The sequence below is a fragment of the Mus caroli genome, unplaced genomic scaffold (genome assembly GCF_978045245.1).
Source record: "Mus caroli unplaced genomic scaffold, Mus_caroli_1 scaffold_16, whole genome shotgun sequence".
Taxonomy (NCBI): Eukaryota; Metazoa; Chordata; class Mammalia; order Rodentia; family Muridae; genus Mus; species Mus caroli.
Window position 1 is genome coordinate 70,250,883 of NW_028227271.1, and position 21,362 is coordinate 70,272,244.

The 21,362-nt window shown below is 44.8% G+C and overlaps 1 protein-coding gene across 1 annotated transcript in view; it reads right to left on the reverse strand.

The window, feature by feature from the left end:
* Positions 1-20,939, reverse strand: part of Laptm4b (lysosomal protein transmembrane 4 beta) — a 47,477-nt gene extending 26,538 nt beyond the window's left edge. The window contains exon 1 of the mRNA XM_021183759.3: positions 20,637-20,939. Coding sequence (XP_021039418.1) covers positions 20,637-20,735 — 99 coding nt within the window. The 5' untranslated portion in view covers positions 20,736-20,939. The remainder of the gene's footprint in view (positions 1-20,636) is intronic.
* Between the last annotated feature and the right edge of the window lie 423 nt (positions 20,940-21,362).

Consider the following 21,362-nt stretch of genomic DNA (forward strand, 5'->3'; position numbering starts at 1 on the left):
GCTATAATCACAGTACTGGGAAGCAGAAATGAAGCATGGGGAGTGGGCAAGTCCATGAAACATATGTACTAGCCAGTCAATCTAGCACACACACACACACACACATGTGTGTGTGTGTGTGTGTGTGTGTGTGTGTGTGTGCATTTGTGTGTGTTTGTGTGCGCACACACACAAACAATGCCACAGGCTATGAAAAGCACTATCACCATCCATCTGCCCCTAGTCTCTGACTTTCGCTGAGGACAGTATCCTTCAAACCCAGCACACTCACGTGGAGATGATCATAGCCCATGGCTCCCACCTCTACTTATCCCTTCCTGTGTTTTTTTTAGGAGTATACCACACATTGTGATTAACCGGGCTCCACAGTAAGCACTTTATATGTTTATTCCTGAGCCTTACAAGCCCTCTAGTTAGAGGAATGCAAAATAATCCCCAGTGAAGGAAAACTGAGACTCAAAAACACTGCTCAAAATCACAGACTGGAGAGAGGAGATTTGACTTGGGAACTTAAGTCAAAAACCTAGCCTTCATGTCTTCTGCTCATATGTGTAACTTCATCATTTGGGCTTACCTTCTCCCCCATCTCCCTACACCCCACCCAAGCTCAAAAACATGAGTGTACTGTTTTACTCTTCTCAGAATGGAGAGAAAGGGCCTTTTACTAACATTAACTAAAGGCACATCCTACTATTTGGAAGACTATTGGGTAAATACCCACTGCAGAATTTTTTAATATGATCATCTCAAGAGATTATTTTAGAATTGTTGTATGACTTGGATTTTATTTTCCTTCTTCTATTTTCCAAATCATCAGATGCATCCTGACAAGGACAATTAATTCACGGAATACATACACAAGCATGATTAAATATATACAAGTATGAGGTCAATGGTGTGGGGAGTTAAGAAAGGGTCTCACATAGCCCAGGTTGGCCTTGAATTTACTATCTCCACCTCCAGAGTGCTAGAAGCTCTTAAATTACTGAACACAAACAACCACATCTGGTCACCTTGACCTTCATCCCAACCCTAATTTAAAAAAAAAAAATTAAAACTAGGCACTCACTATGCAGCTTTGAGTCTGAAACTCATTATATGTAGCCAGGGTGATCTGGCCTAAACGTTAGAGATCTGCCTGTTCTTCCTCTCTGAGCTACGAACAAAAGAACGTGGTACACATTGATAACCTAGTCAGTCTCCAGACATGCATATTAATATTAATTGCAACATTTCTTGTTTTTCTCTAAAAAAAAAAATCAAGATAATTCACAAGACTCTCTGATGATATGGCGGACAAACTCTATTTAGATAATACACAAGACTCTCTGATGGTATGGCCGACAAACTCCATTTGAAGGAAGTTGATGACACCCATGGAGGAGACTGTGAGAGTATGCAGCATGGAAGAGAGGAACTCCAAGCATGAGCAAGTGAAGTGATCCAAGAAAGAGTTAGAAATAGCCATTAACCAATGATCAATTGAGCCAATTAAGAGTATGAGGCATGATGGTGGCACAGCCTTTAATCCCAGCACGGTAGAGGCAAAGGAGACCAGCCAGGGCTACACAGAGAAACCCCCCTATAAACAGGTAGATAGATAGGTAAGTAGGTTGGTTGGTAGGTAGGTAGGTAGACAGGCAGGCGGTAAGACAGACAGACAGACAGACAGATGGCAGCCAGACCAAGAATAGGCGAATGCCTCCAAAATGTCTTTTGGTGCCAAAGCTCGGGAGTACAGCAGCTTTAAAGACAAAAACCGCAGTTACATCTATATTCAAGGGAGTTGAAATAATCCTGCAACATCTGCCTTTTTACAGAGCTTAACAGTATCTTCCATATACCATACTTCCTCCAGTTATTTTGATTGTATAATTTCTCTTGCAGATAACACTAATACGTATATTTGGTAAAAATGCATGGACCACACTCAGGGCCAGTCTCAAAAGTGATGCTAAGGAAGATACAGGTACTGGGGGTTGGGGGGAGAGGTGGGGGAGGGAAGCAGAGAAGGAGCACAAACTGCAGTCACCTCACAGTAATTCCCAGCACCAGGGTGAGAGCCTAAGGATGGAGGGCTGTTTGGGGTGTGACATGGTCGGAGTCTCTCATTTAAGGTTAGCCCTCTCAAAAAGATTAGGTTTTAGTAACTTTCACGCTCACATCTCTGTGAGACTGCCACACCATGTTATCTGCAGTGGTCTTAGGTGCTAGGAATGGCAGAAGTAGGGTGAGCACCATAGAGCCAGAATCCTTAGAGACAAGACACAAAAATGAAGGCAAGAGGGTAGGGGAAGCAAGCAAGCCCAACTTCCAGATTGGGTGAGGTTATCTTGTCACTGCCAAGAATGATGGTTGGGAAGATGATAAGGTCTTAGCTGCTACAAGTTCCTCCATGTCGTCATCTCAGGTAATCATGCTGTCCCTTCTCCACCTAGCTTCTAGTCCTCCTCAGTCCTGGCATCCATGCCTGCCCTTGTTTCTGACTGGGTAATGCATTTCTGCTCTCCCCTCTTGGTCTCCCTCTTGTGGGTTTCATAACAGTTCTATTGGTTTGACTTATCCTCTCTCCTCAGTATTGCCTTCTGCTTTACAAGGACATTCATCAAACCCTGAACCTCAGGCCTCTGGATCCCAGGGTCAGTCCTGGAACTGCAGCCCCCAAGTGCCCCTGGACTTTGTGCAGGAATTCAGATAATGATCAGTGGTGGGGTTGGTGAGTGACTCAGCAGGTAGAGGGGTACTTGCATTAGGATTTGATTTCATCCCTCCATGATCCCTGGCAGGAAAGATCTGACTCCTGATTTGTCCTCTGACATACATACATACATACATACATGCATATATACATATAACACACACACCACAAATACACAGAATTTTTTCTTTATTTCATTTTTTTTTCCTTTGGAGAGACAAGGTCTTATTATGCAGTTCTGTCTGGCCTAAAACTCACAAAGATCCACTTGTCTCCTGAGTGTTATTCTTTAAAAAAAAAAAAAAAAGTGGTAAGCTTCTTGCACAACCAAATGACTGTCAACAACAACAAAACCAACAACAATAAGACAAAAAACAAAACAAAACAAAAACAAAAACCACTTTTTAAAAAGTTTTTATTTTATTTTTTTAATTTAATGTATGAGAATCTGCACGTATGCCTGCATGCCAGAAGAGGGCCCAAGATTTCACTGGAGATGGTTGTGAGTCGTCATGTGGTTGCTGGGAATTTAACTCAGGACCTCTGGGAGGGCAGCCAGTGCTCTTAACTGCTGAGCCATCTCTCCAACCCCCAAAACCACTACTCTTATCTCAAAGGGCTAAAATATTTTATTCTGGCGTTACCCAAATTCCATGTTCCTCTTCCACATTTGCTGGTGGAACATCAGGTAGGTGGAGACAGACAGTAAACCGGAATCTCAGCTACAAGTCTCAGATGCTGATAGCATCCTTAGCCTTTGGTTGGTGGGAGCCTGGGATTGGTACATTCCAAACAACTACCTAATAGTCCCAGAGACCCGAGGTCTCATGCAGAGGCAGGTAATAAGCAGCTATTATGGGGCTAATGATGGCCCTGGACTTACAGCATTCCAGGCGGCCCACATCCCTGAGATATAACCCGTGAACCAGTCTCTCAGGAGGTTTGTGGAAGGTGTGGTTCCTTCCACCTCCCTTCACATGACTCATCTTGGACTGCTTCTTTTCTGAGAGCTGAGACCTTTCCGAACAATCAGTCTGCCTTGCCTTTTCAGTATTACTACTCAACAGCTGGGTAGGACTTTAGCACCACGAAAGGAATAAATACAGGAGTGTCCATGAGGACTTGGGTCAACACAAAGAGGTGGGGCAATAGTCGTCACGGCAACTAACAAACATGGTCAGATGGAAGAGGACAAATACAAGCTAAAGCCCTGGGAATACTGAGTAAGGTCTTCCTGAAAGAGGAGACAGAAGCCATTAGATCATCGGCTCTGACCAACCTCGACTTGCCAGGAGTATAAAGGCCATAGCTAATCTCTATGCGAAAGACCCAGCAGACACACCCCTGCTTTTGGGGTTTTCTTGCTTGTGTTCAGGCTGTGTCTTTCAGTGAGGTGAGTACCAATAGTCCCTGCACTGTCAACACACTTTTCCTTGTTCTTAGTCAATTACTTAAGTAGTGTGTTAGGCCTTGGTACTTTCTCCAGATACCCAAAATGCTTCCAGACTTGCAGCTTGCACCTAAAGCCCCACCATGGAGTGTCAGCAGCTTATCTATCTTTGGGCCTCCTGGCTCTTGCACCTGGTTCCCCTCCTCCTCACTCTGTTCTCACAGAACTCAGAAGCGTGTCCACTCTTGACTCTCCCAGATGCCCCTGCCTCTGGCTATTTCTCTCTTTTATCCACAATAAACTTTCTCCTCTGCCACTAAAAAAAAAAAACAAAAAAAACTGGTGAGCTGGCAGCTCAAGACCCTCAATAAAGCAGGGCATGATGCTGGCCTGGCCTTTGATCCCAGCGCTCCAGAGGTAAAGGCATTGGCAGTCACTCAGTGCAAGACTAATAAAGCCAATATGCAAAGGCAGTAGTAACAATCCCAACCAATTTCTCTGAATGGACTTGGTTGGCTCTGGTCATCACTTTTAGGTTGCGCTATCTTTATATACACTTAAAATGCAGGAGTCAAAATGGATGAGGTGGTGCATGCCTTTAAAAAAAAAGGCCGGGCTGGTGAGATGGCTCAGTGGGTAAGAGCACCCGACTGCTCTTCCAAAGGTCCAGAGTTCAAACCCCAGCAACCACATGGTGGCTCACAACCATCCGTAACGAGATCTGGCGCCCTCTTCTGGAGTGTCTGAAGACAGCTACAGTGTACTTACATATAATAAATAAATAAATCTTTAAAAAAAAAAAAAAAAAAGGCCAAGACCACAAAATTAACAAGAAATATAATGGACAGGTCCAGGGAATCCAACACCCTCTGCAGGCACCAGGCATGCACGGAGTACACAGAGTTATACACAGGCAAAATACCCATGCATGTAATAAAAATATTATTTGCAAGTAAGAAATGTGTTTTTAAAAATATATTAGGCAGTGGGCAAAAGCAATGGATGCCTCCCACCCCAATCCCCAGGAAAGTAATAAATAACACCTGACACAGTCTACTTATGAGATCTATGCTCTGGAAGGAAGAAAGTAGTCACACTTGTATCATGTAACTTTGATTCTATGGATGTGACGAGGCAGGACTGGCCTAGAATCTAGTCAAGGCTGAGCAATAGGGACCTAAGATCTGCAATTTTAAAAATACCTAGTATTAACAGGCTGGGACATGTAGCAGGGAGAACAAAGCCCAGAATGAGTAGGCTTCAATAGTTCACTCTTAGGAGGCTAAGGCAGGAGGAGCTCTATAAAAAAGGACTAGTTTCGGATATACAGTAGAACCAAGGCTAAGAATCAGGACACTGTGCCACAACAGTCGGCCACTTGTTCTCAGGAGCAGTGAGTTGAGGCTGCTAACAGGGAACTACGAGTACAGACACACATTTAGAAGGCAGTACCACAGGTACATCATATCCATAAGCAGCTGGAGAGATGGTTCAGTAGTTAAGAGCAATGACTCCTCATCCAGAGGTCCTGAGTTCAATTCCCAGCAACCACATGGTGGCTCACAACCATGTGTAATGGGATCCGATGCCTTCCTCTAGTGTGTCTGAAGACAGCTAAAACCATAAAAGTTGCTTCCCCGTTGAGACCTATGACCTCCCCAGTCACAGGTTTTTGCTCTGGCTTACAATACCAGATGTAAACCCTGTCTTGTAGAACAGGCCTTAAATCAAATGGAAAGGCTGTGAAGCAGCTACTGCACAAACAAGCACACCCTGTCTGCAATGTTGGTATTTTGCATGTAGGGTCCACAGCCAAACAAGAATGTTGCTGACAGTTCTCTACTAGCACCCTATATAGCCCCAACTGGCACTATGAAAGCCACCCAGCAAGGTGGTAGTTCAGTCCCAGCTTACCTCCTTCATGTCCTGCAGCCTCATCCTGCATCTCAGTATCTTCAGCAATAGGACCTGACTAACGAGTTCTGGCAAACAACCAACAGCAGTAGCAGTAGCCTTTACATTTTGGGGGGTCTCGGGGGCTTCCCTGGCTAACAACTCACAGGAGGTAGAACAACCCTAGCATTGGATCTTCGTTAATAATCATTGGATTATGTCCTCTGGGAGTGCCCTTTTCTACCCATATAGGGAAACTTGAGATTTTTTTCCCTTTCAATTTACCCAGCCACACTTTGGTTGTAGACAAGTGGAAGTACCATTGTACCTAGTTGTCTTTCCAGGGCCTTTCCAAATCTGCAACACTCAGAGGTTTTATATATATATATATATATATATAACCTTGGTGAAGCCCCCTGAATGTCTGCTGTCATGTATTCTGAGCAAGTACCAGGTGACCCAGAGGCTCACACCTAAGACAGTAAAGTGAAACATAAGTAAAGTCCGGGTCTAAAGCAGGGTTGAATCCAACAGGAAAGGTCGCATCTGCTTGTATCAATTGCTTCCTCCACAGACCAAGGCTGGGTAGAAAGCCTGAATAGGAGGCTTTAGCTGGTTTTCTATAATCCTAATCATTCTCTCTGAGCCATTTTCACAGCCTGGAGCTCTTCCATGGAGCCTCCCTACCTGGCAATCTGCTCAGACCTACTTAGCCTGTAACCCTGTTCTCCCTGGCAGCACCTGCTGGGTCCCTGGATCAGAGTGGCCCTGAGTTGACATTGTGGCTATAGCCATCATTGTTGACTCTCAATCCACCACAACTTGACTGGGCAAACCATCTCCACCCCTAGAGCATAACCTTTTGCTAGAGGGCAATGTACCTTCCTTAATCTTAATCTGGGCGATGGTTACTACCCCTGGGCCAGGCTTGATCACGCGCACCTCTGACACCTCTATTATAGATACCTTCTGGCTCTAGCTTAAAAGTCCCCCAGCAGCTCCTTAGCAGTTTGGTGGCTTTCTATCAGGTTATCCCTTAGCAATTCCAGCTTGGTACAAATCTTGGCACATTTGTCTCCACAGTATCGGAGACAAACTTCTTCCTCTTTGTCATTCTTCCCCTAGGTAGCTCTCTTACTTTCTGGACTCTCTTCACATGCTGGTCTAAGTCACTTAGATCTGTCAAAGCCTTTCCTATCGTGCCCCACTGATGGACTCAGTAAAACCACTGAAGCTCTATACCTACCTCAAGGTCCCTGCTGGACCAGCCTTTCCTTTAACTCCTCTGTGAACACGGTTCTATCTGGCCCAGTGAACTGGGGTTCAAACACTGCTTCTCGTATTCCTAGTTCCCTCAAGAGCATCTTTCTCCACCTTTATGGTCCTCCAGCCGCTGCTATTTGTGGGAACCTCAGATGGTGATAGCCAAATGTTCCTAATGGCTCGGATATGTTAACCTGCCAGGCACTGGCTTATCTCTGTGTCCGGTTATGCACCCTTTACCTTAAGTAAGGATTAGAAGTTACATCCTGCGGGTTTTCTACCTCCAAAGAGTCAGACTTATCCCATGTGCTCCCCTGTCCCACAGTCTCACAAACCATGAGACAGGCTCACTTACTGCTTGTTTAAAGGTGTTTCTCAATCCCAGCATTCCTGATCATTATAATTTCTTGCTGCATGCTAAATTACAGATTTCTCTCTCTTTTTGTACTAAAGGTTAGACTTGAGAAGTATTGTTGATCATTTTTATCATCTCTCTGTCTTTCTCTTACCTAATTTACTTGTCAAGTCAGAGGCTAACATGGAGGAGGATTTGAGTAGCATATGCCTTTCTTGTTGCAAATGCCCCTTTACATAAACCAAGTTCCTGCCTGGCCACCATCTCAGCCTCAGATGCATTTCTAACTACACACAGCACTGGCTAAGCAACCTACGCTGTTGCTTGCCAAGAGCCGATCATTGCGCACTGAATCTCAAAGACTGAAAATTTTTCTCTCAACTTTTAAGTGTTGTTGGGGTGTTTGTATCCATGTAGTGGACATCACTCTCAATCAGGCATGTCGCCCCACAACACACAGTTGAAGACTGCCATCTTAGAATTCCTCCTATTGATACTCCTAATCCTGATAGCTTACCTTAGCTGTGTGTCTCACTATCCATAGCAAGAATCATGCAGCCACATCATACCACAAAGGCACACTAACACACACTATACAGCAGAGGACACTATCAGAATTTCCTCTGCCGATGCCCCCAACTCAGGCCTCATCCTTGCTACCCATAGTCAGGATCCTCCCCAATTCCCTCACTCATATTGAGTTCTAGTAAGTGCCCGTCAATTATGTTGGGTAACAAAACCTGTGTAACAGCATACAGGTCTACTCACCCCACGTAGGGAACCTTAAAACAGACCAAAGTTTAGATAACACCAAAGATCAACTTGGTCAACCAGGAGTTTTATTGAGGTTAAAGGAGCAGAAATGACTCAAAAGATAATAGCTGCATCACCAAGGCCCACCCCAGCATAAGTGACAACTCACAAAAGTGGGAAACGTGGAACACACTGCACAGCCTGCAGGTGCTCAACAGGCCTGAGAATATACTTTCCAAGCGACTAGTCTAAACTTCTTCCAGGGAGCCCAGCAGAGCCTGTTTCTGCGAGTTCTAGGCAGCTGGTCTTGGAGTCTTCACAGCTCAGCTTGTCTTGAGAGTCAGTCTTCTTTACAGCTCCTCCGGGTAACTGCTCTGAAAGCAACTCTGCCTCTATTGCATACAATGGTAGTGAGGGGCCTAGTGAATCTGCTAAGTTTCAGGAACCCTGAAGCTGTCCTCAGTTGTTTACCTTCCTCTTTAGAGGGCTTCCCTGCAGGATGGAATGTTTCAATTTCTGAGCAAACGTTTATACAGGGTGACCCTAAGAAACTTAGAAATAAGAATGACGGGGTTCAGCCGGGCGTGGTGGCGCACGCCTTTAATCCCAGCACTCGGGAGGCAGAGGCAGGCGGATTTCTGAGTTCGAGGCCAGCCTGGTCTACAAAGTGAGTTCCAGGACAGCCAGGGCTATACAGAAAAACCCTGTCTCGAAAAACCAAAAAAAAAAAAAAAAGAATGACGGGGTTGGTAACCTGGGGACACAGCTCCAGGTAGATGGTTGGAGGAATATGAGGAGTTTTTCTACAAACTCCTTGGGTCAAGTTGGGATTCTTGACTTCCCAACAGAAAAGAATTTCATGGTGAGCCAGTATCAAGCAGAGTTGATGTTTATTAAGAAGAGGTTTTAAGGTTGAGGTTACATCTCAAAAGGTTGCTAGAAAACCTTTTTCCTCCCCTTTTCTCCTTGATAAGTAGAGATGTCCTGGATGTAATTAGAATTTGAGAGGACCCTGAACTAGGAACCACTAGAGCCGCACAGAGATTCATATACAAAATTTCTTATAAACTGGGTTTCCACAAGAGTCCTAGAAGACTGCAGGGAAGTCTTTGTGGCCAGGAAGGGAGAAACACCTTCAGCCTCTGGATAGGTGCTGAAATTCCTGCTTCTCTGTGGCCAAGAGGCTTCAACTGGAACCAAGATAAAGGGCTTTTTTCCTTCTCACGTCCCCCAAATTTCCTCTGCCCTCACTTCCCACCTTGCAGCTGGTCAGAGCCAAATATGATGATAGTGAGCTGTCCCCAACCACACACCAAGGTTGTTAGCATTTAGTCTAGGCTCCACCCCACAGTAACCTGGCAACAGTCAGGTGTGCCTGACTCACTATAAAAGAGGCTGCTTGCCCCCTCTTCTCTCTCTTGCTCTAGCTCTGTCTCCTAGGCTCCTGTTCCCCTTCTCTTCCCTTCCTCTCTCTCAGTGTGTGCATGGCTGGCCTCTATTCCTCTTCTCTCTTTCTCCCTCTCCCTCTCTCTGCCTTTCTCTGTCTCTACTCCCTCAACCTCCCTCCCCATGCCCTGAATAAACTCTATACTCTATATTATACCGTCATGTGGCTGGTCCCTCAGGAGAAAGGCATGGCTCAGGATGTGCCCGCAAATGCACCCCCTTCTCCCACACCTTACCATACCGCACCTCCAAACATATTTCTTCTCTGTTTTTATAAAACACAACAAAGGTAAACAAAGTGGCTTCTCTGGACCTCAGGTCAGGAAGAACCTGAAGAACCAGAAGAACAAGATGGCAGCAGCTTTACCTATAGCAGAGGAGGCTCTTCTTCCTTACAAAGGAAAACAGGGCTGAGGCGTTCTCCACCTTCCTACCAAGCATAGATATAAGACAGACTACCCAAAGAGTAAGAGAAACAAAACAGAGACCTTACAAAGGACCACATAGGAGGCAAACTCATCTATTACTCTCTGTTAGTATACAGATTCCACTGATCTACCCTCAGGGACCTATGTCCTCTATGTCCTCACAGGTCATGACCTGTGTCCTCTACCAGGTATCTGAAGCCAGGTTAGAGAACCCTGCCACCCCAGCCCCCTCTCTGTTCCGGCATTTGTTTTCTCTCCTTGTCTCATTGTCCTTGTGTGTATGCCTCTCCCTAGTGTTCTCTCTCTCTCTCTGTCTCTCCCCCTCCCTCCCTCCTCCCCCCTTTTCTCTGTCCTCATGGCTCTGCCTGTCTGCATGTCCACCCCTGCTCCTCTGTCCCTTCCCCCCAGTAAGCCTCTTTTTTTACCAGGGATGTCATAACTTCTCAAGGACACACCTTGGCCTGGGTCTCCAACCTCCTTGCCCCATTAAATTTCATAACATCCTGGGATGGAGACCTGTTCCTTTAGTCCTAGAGATTTGCAAACTCTAGTAAATTAGATTCCCCAGGCAGTCCTGATAAAGAGTGGTTAGGATAATTTTTCCCATGTTTTTTTCTCTTTGGATATTATATTTGGATACATTCTATTTTGGATTCTAGTTCACTGATTCTTCTGTTAGGCCCTTTAGGGAAGCTTTCAGGTGTCTTTAGTTTTTTTTTTTTTTTTTTTTTTTTTTTAATTTATTTTAGGTGTAAAAAAAGAGTGGTTAGGAACTGAATTCTACCATGAGAGTTAGTATTTTCTACAGGAAAGGAGTGCATGGGCTAAGGACAGACTCCATGTCAGTGACAGTTCTATTCCACGGTACTGATACAGTGGTGCGCTGGTTTCATATTGCATAAGTTCACCAGGGGTGAAATTTGGCATTCAATTTCAGGGCACAGATAAGATACTACCTCCAGAAAGGCCGAGGGCTCTCATTAGTAGGAAGGCTAATTGTGACCTGAGTATGGGGATCCCTCCCGTAAATACTGTGCTGGGAACAAATATGGCTTGCAGCAAGAGCCCCAAGTCTGAGTTTCAGTAAGAAGGCCACACACACACACACACACACACACACACACACACACACACCACTTGCTGGCTTTTGTTTTGTCTTTTCTATAAACTATACTATCACAAAGGGCAGCATGGAGTGAGGATATTTCCCCTTTCCCAGTTACAGCCCAAACTGAAAATAAACTCATTTGGTGGTGTGTGGAGGTGGGGAACATGGCACATCTTTTCTCTCAGCACTTAGGAGCCTCTGAGCTCAAGGCTAGCCTGCTCTACAGAGTTCCAGGACAGCCAAGGCTATACAGAGAAAGCTTTATAAACTGCTATCTGCCTGTTGGTGGCATGTGTCTCCAATCTATCCAGGTGTCCTCTGTCCCGCTCTTCCTTCTTCCTTTCCTCTTCTCCCTTGTCCTCTATAGCCTGTCTTCGTTTTAGTCCCTGCCCTTTGTTCCTCTGGAGCAAGTAAGTCTCCTTTGTGCTGAGAACTCTGTCTTGGGATGTCTGAAACCAGTCTCCTCTCCACTTTCTCTTTAACTGGCACACTGGTGGCCAAGCCTGGCTTCTTAAGACTGCCAGAGCCAAGGATAGATGTGGACCCAAAGCCGTGCCTTCCTTTCCTATCTATAGCACCTCCATTTTTGCCAGTACCAAGCCCTCCATAGTGATCACCCTGCAAATACAGACCCTATGTCCAAAGGCAATGCTTCCCCAAACCTGCACTGTGGACGCAGCTGGCCATGTCCTCTTGGGGACCAAAGGGTTTAAAAATTCAACTGTGTCTTTGCTAACAATTTAAAACTATATTCACACTATTAAATAAAATCTATAGCAGCAAGCTATTGCCTGGGCCCCAACAGACCAGGTTAAAAACCAAGATGGAGTTCCTGGTGCTGAAGCTCACATCGTCACCCAACTGAAACGGGCTATTTAAGAGACTGTTTAAGCCGGGCAGTGGCGGCGCACACCTTTAATTCCAGCACTTGGGAGGCAGAGGCAGGCGGATTTCTGAGTTCGAGCCCAGCCTGGTCTACAGAGTGAGTTCCAGGACAGCCAGGACTACACAGGAAAACCCTGTCTCAAAAAGACAAAACAAAAAACAAAAACAGAAAGAGAGAGAGAGAGACTGTTTAAGAGACTTTCTGAGAGAGAACAATAAATGCCCAGAACAGTTGGCTTCAATTGCCATGACAATGAAGCTCCCTCTCCCTTAATCCCTAAACAGAAAAGTACCCCAATGCTGACAAGTGATTTTCCCCGTTGGTCTGTCTCCCAGCCCTAACCCTAGAAGAGGGGTTAACTTTGAAATTAACTTTGAAATGACCTTTTTTAGGTTGTTTTTATCTTCTGCAGCTTTTTTTTAGGAAACCAACCTTGGCTCATTGTAATACTTTATTTTACAGAACGAAGCGCTGATTCTATGCTCACAAGCAGAGTCAAAGGGTTGACAAACAAGGGGCAGGCAACAAGCCGATTCAGCAGGGAGGCACTTGTTGCCAAGCCCACCTGAGTGGAAGGAGACAGTGTTGCCCTAAAGCTTCTGTGTGTGGGGGGGGCATTTTCTTCAAGTAAAATAAGAACCAGTTCACACCTTTAATCCTAGCACTCAGGAGGCAGAGGGAGGCAGATCTCTGAGTTTAAGGTCAGCCTGGTCTACAGATGAGTTCCAGGCAGGACTACACCTAGAAAAAAAACCCTGTCTTAGAGGGTGGGAGTGGGGATGGCGACTTCACTGCTCTTCAACAGTTTCCAAAGTTCCAAGAGTTCTAGAAAGCCAAGGACTCAGGAAGAAGAAAAGGAGAGAGAGTGAATTAAGCTGCTAGGACTCAGGCATCAATCAATCCCCAGCACCAACTCTTACAAACAATAAAGTGGTGCCCAGCAGGCGTGGTGATGCATGCATGCCATCTAACCATTTGGAGGATAGAGGCAGAATCAGAGGAGAGAGGGAGAGAGAAAATATTAAAAAAAAGCTGCTCGAAAGGGGGCGGCCAGATGGGAAGGGAGAATTCTGGCCTCATTCTCCTACACGATGGAGATTCAAAGTTGACAAAGCAAATTATAAGGATTTTGTTTTGTTTTTCAACATAATATACTTTGCAATATAAAACCCACTTTAATCAAGTTAATACCTAGTATTCTGTTAGATATGCTTAAAGGGGTCATGGAAATTTGCTATTAACAAACAGCTTTAATAGCAACCTTTTGTTTTTGTCTAGCTTGTCTTCAAAACATCCTTACAGGGGCTGGAGCAATGGCTTAGCAGTTAAGAGCACTAGCTACGCTTGTAGAGGGGCCTGGGTTCAATTCCCAGCAGCTCACAACCATCTACAATTCCAGTTCCAGAGGACCAAACACCTGGCCTCTGTGGGCAACAGCCATTCAGGTGGTGCTCAGACATGCATGCCATAAAATACACACACAATAAATCTTAAAAAAAAAAAAAAAATTCTAACAACTAGTTACCATTAGGAAAACTACTCATAATGGGGACTAACTAGACTTCATAGATATTCATTAAACAACTCTACCAGCTTGCATTATACAGAGCTGCCTTTGATTTTTTTTTAAGAGAGGAGCAGCAGCTAGAGGCTGTATCCAAACTGATTCAAATCAGATAGTTAAAGGCTACACAGCAACAGAGAAAGAACGAACATAAATCCTCCACCCGCATTACACCATCAGCAAATGAGATCTGCCTGAAAAGAACCTGCTATGTCTCATAAGTTAACACAGCCTGATCTGATTGGTAGCCCTCTGAAACACCCTGCCATTTTAATCTTCTCTAAAAGCTGGCTAGCCAGACACGGTAGCCCATACCTGTACTCTCAGCACTTGGGTGACAGAGGAAGGAGGATCTGACACAAATTCAAAGCCAGCCGAAACCATATAATGAGTTCCAGACCAGTCAGGGCTATACACATACAGAGTGAGATTCTATCTTAAAACAACAATAAAAATACTATATAATATCACTCCTGTTTGTGACTTTATAATGGTTCCCCCACTGCCTAGAGAATAAAAACCCTGGCTCCTCAGCATAGTATTTCAATCTTTTACAGACTGAACAGTGCCGCAGACCCTCTGGGCCCCTTTGTCTGCGTGGAATGGGTCTCTGGGGCAGGTGGGCAAAGCGTCAGATGAAATGACAGACAGATGCACACAGGAGAGGTTGTGTAGAATCTGAATGTAATTTGTCAAATCGAGCATCAAACTTTTTATACAGAAGAAAATAGGGAAGTTGGAGGACACACCAGCAAGGTACAAAGAGGTTACTGGATTCTTACGCAAAACAGAGGAATGCAAACACAGAAGGTCTAACAGGAACCACCTGGGACAGAATTCATTGTTAACAACTGGGATCAACAAGGGCTCCACCTAAGATTCACTTAATCTTAGAAGCCAGGGTCAAGGGCTTTGTGCCCTTGCTATAGTTCCTATTTTAGTCTAGTGTATAGTCCACCTTCCCCCTAGGCCATTGTAAATACGTGTGTGTGTGTGTGTGTGTGTGTGTGTGTGTGTGTGTGTGTGTGTGTGTGTGTGTGTGTGTGTGTATGGGTGTAACTCAGCTATCTATAGTTCTAAGTATCTACTCTGGTTCCTCCTTAGGTCTCAAACTTCCTTCTTCCTAGATGATGGTAAATTCCTGTGTCCCTACAGTGACTTAGCTTTTATTCAGAGTGATAGTGTAATACCAGAGGCAATGCTGAATGTCACTGAATAGGCAACATTCTTACTGAATAGGCAACATTCTTACTGAATTCTAAACCCATGGTCAGCTCAAGGACTTTCTTGGAACACTGGCGAAGGCTTAGCTATGTCAGAATTCAATCTTAAAAGGCACTTATAATAAGATAATACTAAAAGAGAGCACGTAGATCCATACATCAGACTAACACGGGAATAGGGTATGAGTATATGGGTTAAAGAGAACGCCAGACTCCAGGAGGTGAGTTTCTGTGAAACTCTCTGCCTCGTGAGTGGCTTCCAGGCCTCTCGGCCTGTTGAGCTGACCCGACCAGCATGCATGGCACAACAGTAGACAGAACTATCAGTGCCATGGGTCTACCCCGTACATGGCTCTGGATTTACTGGCAATCATATAATCTGGCAGCTAGCAAGAAACTGTTAATCTTAAATGACTACATTGCCACCTATCAAGCAGGGTTGCTTTTGCTTTTAGCTGGATGTAGCCATGCCTGTTTGATCCCAGTACTCGGGAGGCAGAGGCAGACAAATCTCCTAGTTCAAGACCAGCCTGATGTATAGTGCAAGACAGGACAGCCAAGGTTACCTAGAGAAACCCTGTCTCAAAAAAACCCAAAACAACAAAAAACAAACAAAAAAACAAATTAACAACAACAATAATACTAATAAATACAATGAAAGAAAAATAAAATTAAAAGGGGGATAGGAAAGCCTGCTAAAAGGGATGCCAATTTCATAGGCAAAAGCCAAATGCATCAGGCTTGACCCAGGTGGCAAGGCTAGTAAGTCCAACTATCCTGACCTTTCACAGCCTGTAAGCTGATCACGGCCACCTACCCAGTGAATGTATTCTAGATGAAAAAAAAGGACAGCCTGCAACTGTCATAGCCATTTGTATTTAAAAGTGTATTCAGGGGGGCTGGAGAGATGGCTCAGTGGCTAAGAGTACTGGGTGCTCTTCCAGAGGTCCTGAGTTCAAGTCCCAGCAACCACATAGTGACTTACAACCATCTTTAATGGGATCCAATGCCCTCTTGTGTGTCTGAAGACAGCTACAGTGTACTCAAACACATAAAATAAATCTTTTAAAAACAAACAAACAAACAAGTACATCCAGGGCGGAAGCGACGACTTCCTGCTCTTCCAGTGGATGGACCTGAGCAGGTCCACAGCACCCACACTGGCAGCTCACAACAGCCTATATTTCTAGCTTCAGGGACTCTCTTCTGGCTTCCAGGGATACCTGCACACATGGCACAGATAAACACACATAAATAAAAAATCGTCTTTTTAAAAAGGATATCTGGAAGAGAAGGGGGTGAAGAGATGCTAACTGTTTAAGACAGATCAGTCATATTTCAGTAGTAAAGTGAGAGCTAATCAGAGCATTCTCAGAAAGAGAAATGATGGGCAAGAGACCCAAACAGAAAAGTCAACAAGATGCAGAGCTGTAATAAAGAGATTAAGGTGTCAGAAGTAGACAAGACTGGGGAGATGGCTCAACACTTAAAAATACTTAGTGCTCTTGGAAAAAACTAGGATTTGGTTCCCCGGAGCCACCATAGGTCACAGCTATCCAAGTGCCAGAGGACCTGTAACTGTGACCCTCTTTCAACCTCTGAGAACTGTATGCACATACACACATGCTGATGGACATTCATACACATAATTTTTTTTTAAAGTAAAATCAGAGGCATTGAGCTGGAAAGTCTAAATGGATGGCCTGATATTAGAGTATGGGAAAACCTGGGCAGTGGGGAGTGTAGCAGAACCCTTCAATGCTTAAGACTTACATACAATGGCTCAACATTTGCCTAGAACCTAGCATATCTTCTTTTAGAACTCATGTTTATCTTACTTATAACTAATAATACTATGTAAAATGACACATAATTATACTGTATTATTTAATTAATGATGAATTGCATACATTTATTACAGATACATCCCCAAACCCTTGAATACAGAGGACCAATTATTCTACTGTAATGGAGAGAGAGAAAATTCCAGAACGCACAGCAATCAATCAACTACACATTTCTCTCTTTCTTGAGGTTTTAATTTTAATAGGCTATTGTAAACTCACAGCTATCCTCCTGGTTCAGTCTCCTGAAGTGCCGAGAGCACAGGCATGTGCCCCCATACTCAGCTTAAAGGGTCTTTTTGAAAAAAAAAATGGATGTCAGCTCCTATCTCACAGAAAAGCTAAAACCACAGAGCTTCAAGGGAAAAAAAATCTTTATACCCTTTGATTTCATAGGATACAGAAAGTATTAACTTTTAAAGAAAAAGCTTCACAAATTGAACTTTTGAGCTTCTAATCACCAAAATGTCTCATTAAGAAAATGAGGCCTGGCATGGTGGTACACACATTTAATCCCAGCACTTTAGAGGCAAAGGTAAGTGAATCTAAGTTATGAGTCCAGCCTAGTCTAAAAAGTGAGTTTCAGGACAGCCAGGGCTGCTACACAAAGAAATGATGTCTCAAAGGAAGGAAGGAAGGAAGGAAAAAAGGGAAAAGGGGAAGGAGGGAAGGAAGGGAGGGAAGGAGGGAGGAGGGAGGGGAGGAGGGAGGGAACAGGGAGGGAGGGAGCATACAGGCTGCACATAGTCTTTAATTATTAGTCATCAGCACTAGAGGCACACAGCAAATCTCTTGTGAGTTTAAGGCCAGCCTGGTCTACAAAGCAAGTTCCAGGACAGCTGTGACTACATAGAAAGACCCTGTACAAGGCACAGTCTGGGACATTATAGTCACATATACATATTTAACAAAAAAAATTGTTATCTAAGTACATAAATAGTTTCTACAAATTAATGAGACAGCCCAATAAAAATTATATGACATGCAACTGGTTCATAAACAAAGTCAAACTGTTCCACATCACTCTTCATGAGGGACCTGCAAATTAAAGCAATATAGCACTATATGCCACTTGGAATGCTAAAATCTAAGACTGACAGCACCAAACACCGTGGCCCATGAGACCATCAGCACTTCATACACTAGTAGTAAATAGAACAAACTGGTAGAACTAACCAGATTGGAAAACTGGCTAGCACTGGGTAAGTCAAACATACCTCACCCAATGAGCAACAGCTCCACCCAATGGAAATACAAACGTATGTCTAGCAACAAAATCTTGCTTAAGAATGTTCAGAGGAGTTGGATATACATATAATAGCCCCAAACTAAAACAGCTCCATGCACAACTAAGATGTGGTCTATTCACAGACTAAGATATGTTAAGCAGTCAAACATAAGCCAATCACAGATTCCAACACTAGGAAAGTAAAAATTATGCCTTCTAAGTGAAAGGAAGGGGAAGAGAACTCAGGTGCACACAATAAGACCCTGTTTGCAGAGTGGCCTACGCCCCTGCCCCGACACACTGACTAGGACCAGGAAGAGACAGAGAAAATCTTGTGAGGTTTCAGACCTTCTTAGGGATATGGATTAGTCATTGTCAATGAACTGTACAAGTAACAAGTGGATCTCACATATGTGAACGGAATTTATTAGAGAGAAAACCTCTAGTAGCCGAATCAATGTTTTATTCCTGAAAACCTTTGATAGTCAAGGCAAAACAACAACTTTTTAAAGGCTTAAAGAAATACGGATTATCACATGAGCTGTAACCAAGGACTGTAAATAAACCGAAAGCTCTTAGCCTCTAATTTCATCCCTAAAACAGGAATGAAAATTAATCTCACTAAGAAAATTAAATTTAGCTTACTGAACACAGTACATAGCATGCAGGACCTAGCTAGTTAGTAAAAGGGTAATACTAGTAACCCCTAGTCAGTAAGCAGGGATACGAAACACAAAATTTTCATTTGGAGAAGTCTGCTTTTGACACACCAATACAGCATGGTTGGATACCTGACAACTACAGGGCTCAAGTATTTCTCTCCCGTAGATCATGTAGTACGCTTTGTTGGGGCTCAGTCTACACTGGACTTTATTAGAACAGCCATAAACTCTTTTCCCATAAAACTCTTTTTATACATGACCACGTGGCAGGTGAGACAGGGTGAGAAGATGGGGGGAGGGGGTGCTTGTAGGAAGGAGAGGTAGGTATCTGATTTTTCCTTAGGCCTTAGGCCCTCACCACGTTGACCTTTTTAAATGGAAATTAAGGTCTTAGATAACAAATTTGTATTTAAAACTATAAGGGAACTCAACTAGTGAACAAGACATTTTCAATAGGAATAGAAAAGATTTCTATATAGATGTGGTGAGTACCTAAGCTTTTCTGGTCTCCTTGGAAGCATATGCCTCACAAAGGGCAGGCTCTTACAGGAAAGGAAGCCTATGGAGGGAGAAGTCTGCTTTTGACACACCAATACAGAATGGTTGGATGACTGCCAACAAGGCTCAAGTAGATTTATCTCTCCCGTAGATCATGTAGTACATTTGCCTAATGCAATGCCCTAGATTTTACCAAGTGCATCCACTGAAGCCCTTGCAAGCCTGCAGATCTGAACACTTCCAAGGAGGACACAGACATTTGCAGCCCACCTTCTGCCCTGACTGACCATCGATAAAAGCACTTCCTGAGGCCACTTACCACACTCCAACTATGGTTTTAAATTCCTGTAAATTCCTTGGCTTTAAGAAAAGTCAGGGCTGAGCCAATACATTAATGTTCAATTTGCATTCACACTGAACAGCCAGAACCCACATATACCAAAGGTCTGTTGGAAAGCTTTTAAGACTAAAAATGTCTATTATGTGGCCATAATGGACCCAACTAAAGAAAACTTGAGACTATAAATAGAACAGTAACATCACATGGAAGGGGAATGCATTGTTTAAAATGGCACAAGGCAGTTTACAATTCAATACTGAATATCTTTTTAAACTATCAAAGGGAGCTAAGAATATGTTCTAACTAAAAAGTTTTATATGCCAGTTAACTACCACTTTCAATACATTTCGTTGTTCTGCAGCAAGTAGCTCGGATCTAACTCTCTAAAATGATGTCACAAAATCCAAAATGTTGAGGAATCAGTCCAAAGCTGCCAACCACCAACCAAGGGCAGCCAGCGCCACAGGGCAAGAATCCATCAAGCTAACTCGCTGCCCCAGAGAATCACCGTTTGTTCTTGACACAAATGAGAGCGCCAACCCGAAGGCCATTTTTCAAGAAAACTAAATTTGCCCGCCGTGCCTATTCAGAGGGATCACCTGTCCTCGGGCAGGAACCTGAGTGGTTGTTAAGATGGCTTCTCCGAGCCAACTGGAACACAGGCACACTCGGGTGCCTTCCCTGTGTAAGAGCTTTAAACAGGCATATGCAGGAAAACCCTCTCGAGAGGAACAAGAACTTCCCAACCGTTTCTGCTCGGACGCGAACTCGCGAGGGCGAACGCTGTGTAGCCCTGGTGCGGCCGGGGGGGGGGGGGGGGGTGAACATGCCCGGCCCGCACCTCGCAGGGCCCGGTGCCTCCCCCTCTCCCCGCCCCACATGCCCCCGCCACTGCAGCCCGGCTCTCCCCGAGAATTAACTTTCTAATAATACAACTTTAGGCGGATGATCGCGGGCGGCCCCCAGACCGACGCCGACCTAGAAGCGACTTAGTGGCGCGGGGTGAGCGGCGCGCGTGGGGACCCCGGGGGCTCCCTCGACGCCAGGGCGCGCTCACCAGGTACCAGACGCCCAGCAGGATGGTGCCGGTGCGGACATGGCAGCACAAACAGCAGCTGTGGGAGTAGAACCGAGTCCAGGGAGCGACCATCTTCATAGCTCCGGCGCTCGTGGAAGTTTGTGAGAGCGTCGCTCGCTTCGTCTAGCGTCCGCTGCTCCTGCCCCTCTCCTTGGCCGTCCCGACCCTCGGACCGCTCGCACGACCCTTGGCTCTGCACTGTACGGAGAGCTCCGAGTGGCCGCTGCGGCGGGACACTGGACTCGAAGACCGCGGCGACGCTAGGAGGCAGGGGGAGGAGAGGCCGTGGGTCACGTGGCCTGCCCCGGCTCGTGATGTCACCACCGGCTCCAGCCAGCTGCGGGCGCTGGGAGCGCTGCGCCAAATAAATGCTTCGTTGCTGGACCCTGAGGGAGTCTCCAGAATTTTCCTCCGGAAATGGGGTGCACCTTTGGTTAGGATTCAGATTCATTCCAGCTGTGTTTGCCTCACATCTAGCTTGCAAATAACGGGTGAATGCTGTGCTAGGATTGTAGTTATCTTGCAAACTGGCGGAAGGAAGGAAGGAAAACTGCTTAGTATGATTATTCCAGTCAACTGCAGTACTTTGAACCACTGCGGAACCCGCAGAGAGCAATTTATCTCAGCTTCCCAGCTCAATTACTTTAGTAGCAATCTTTTCCCAGAAAATAGAATGTGTGTCAAGGGCATCCTCACTGTGCTTCC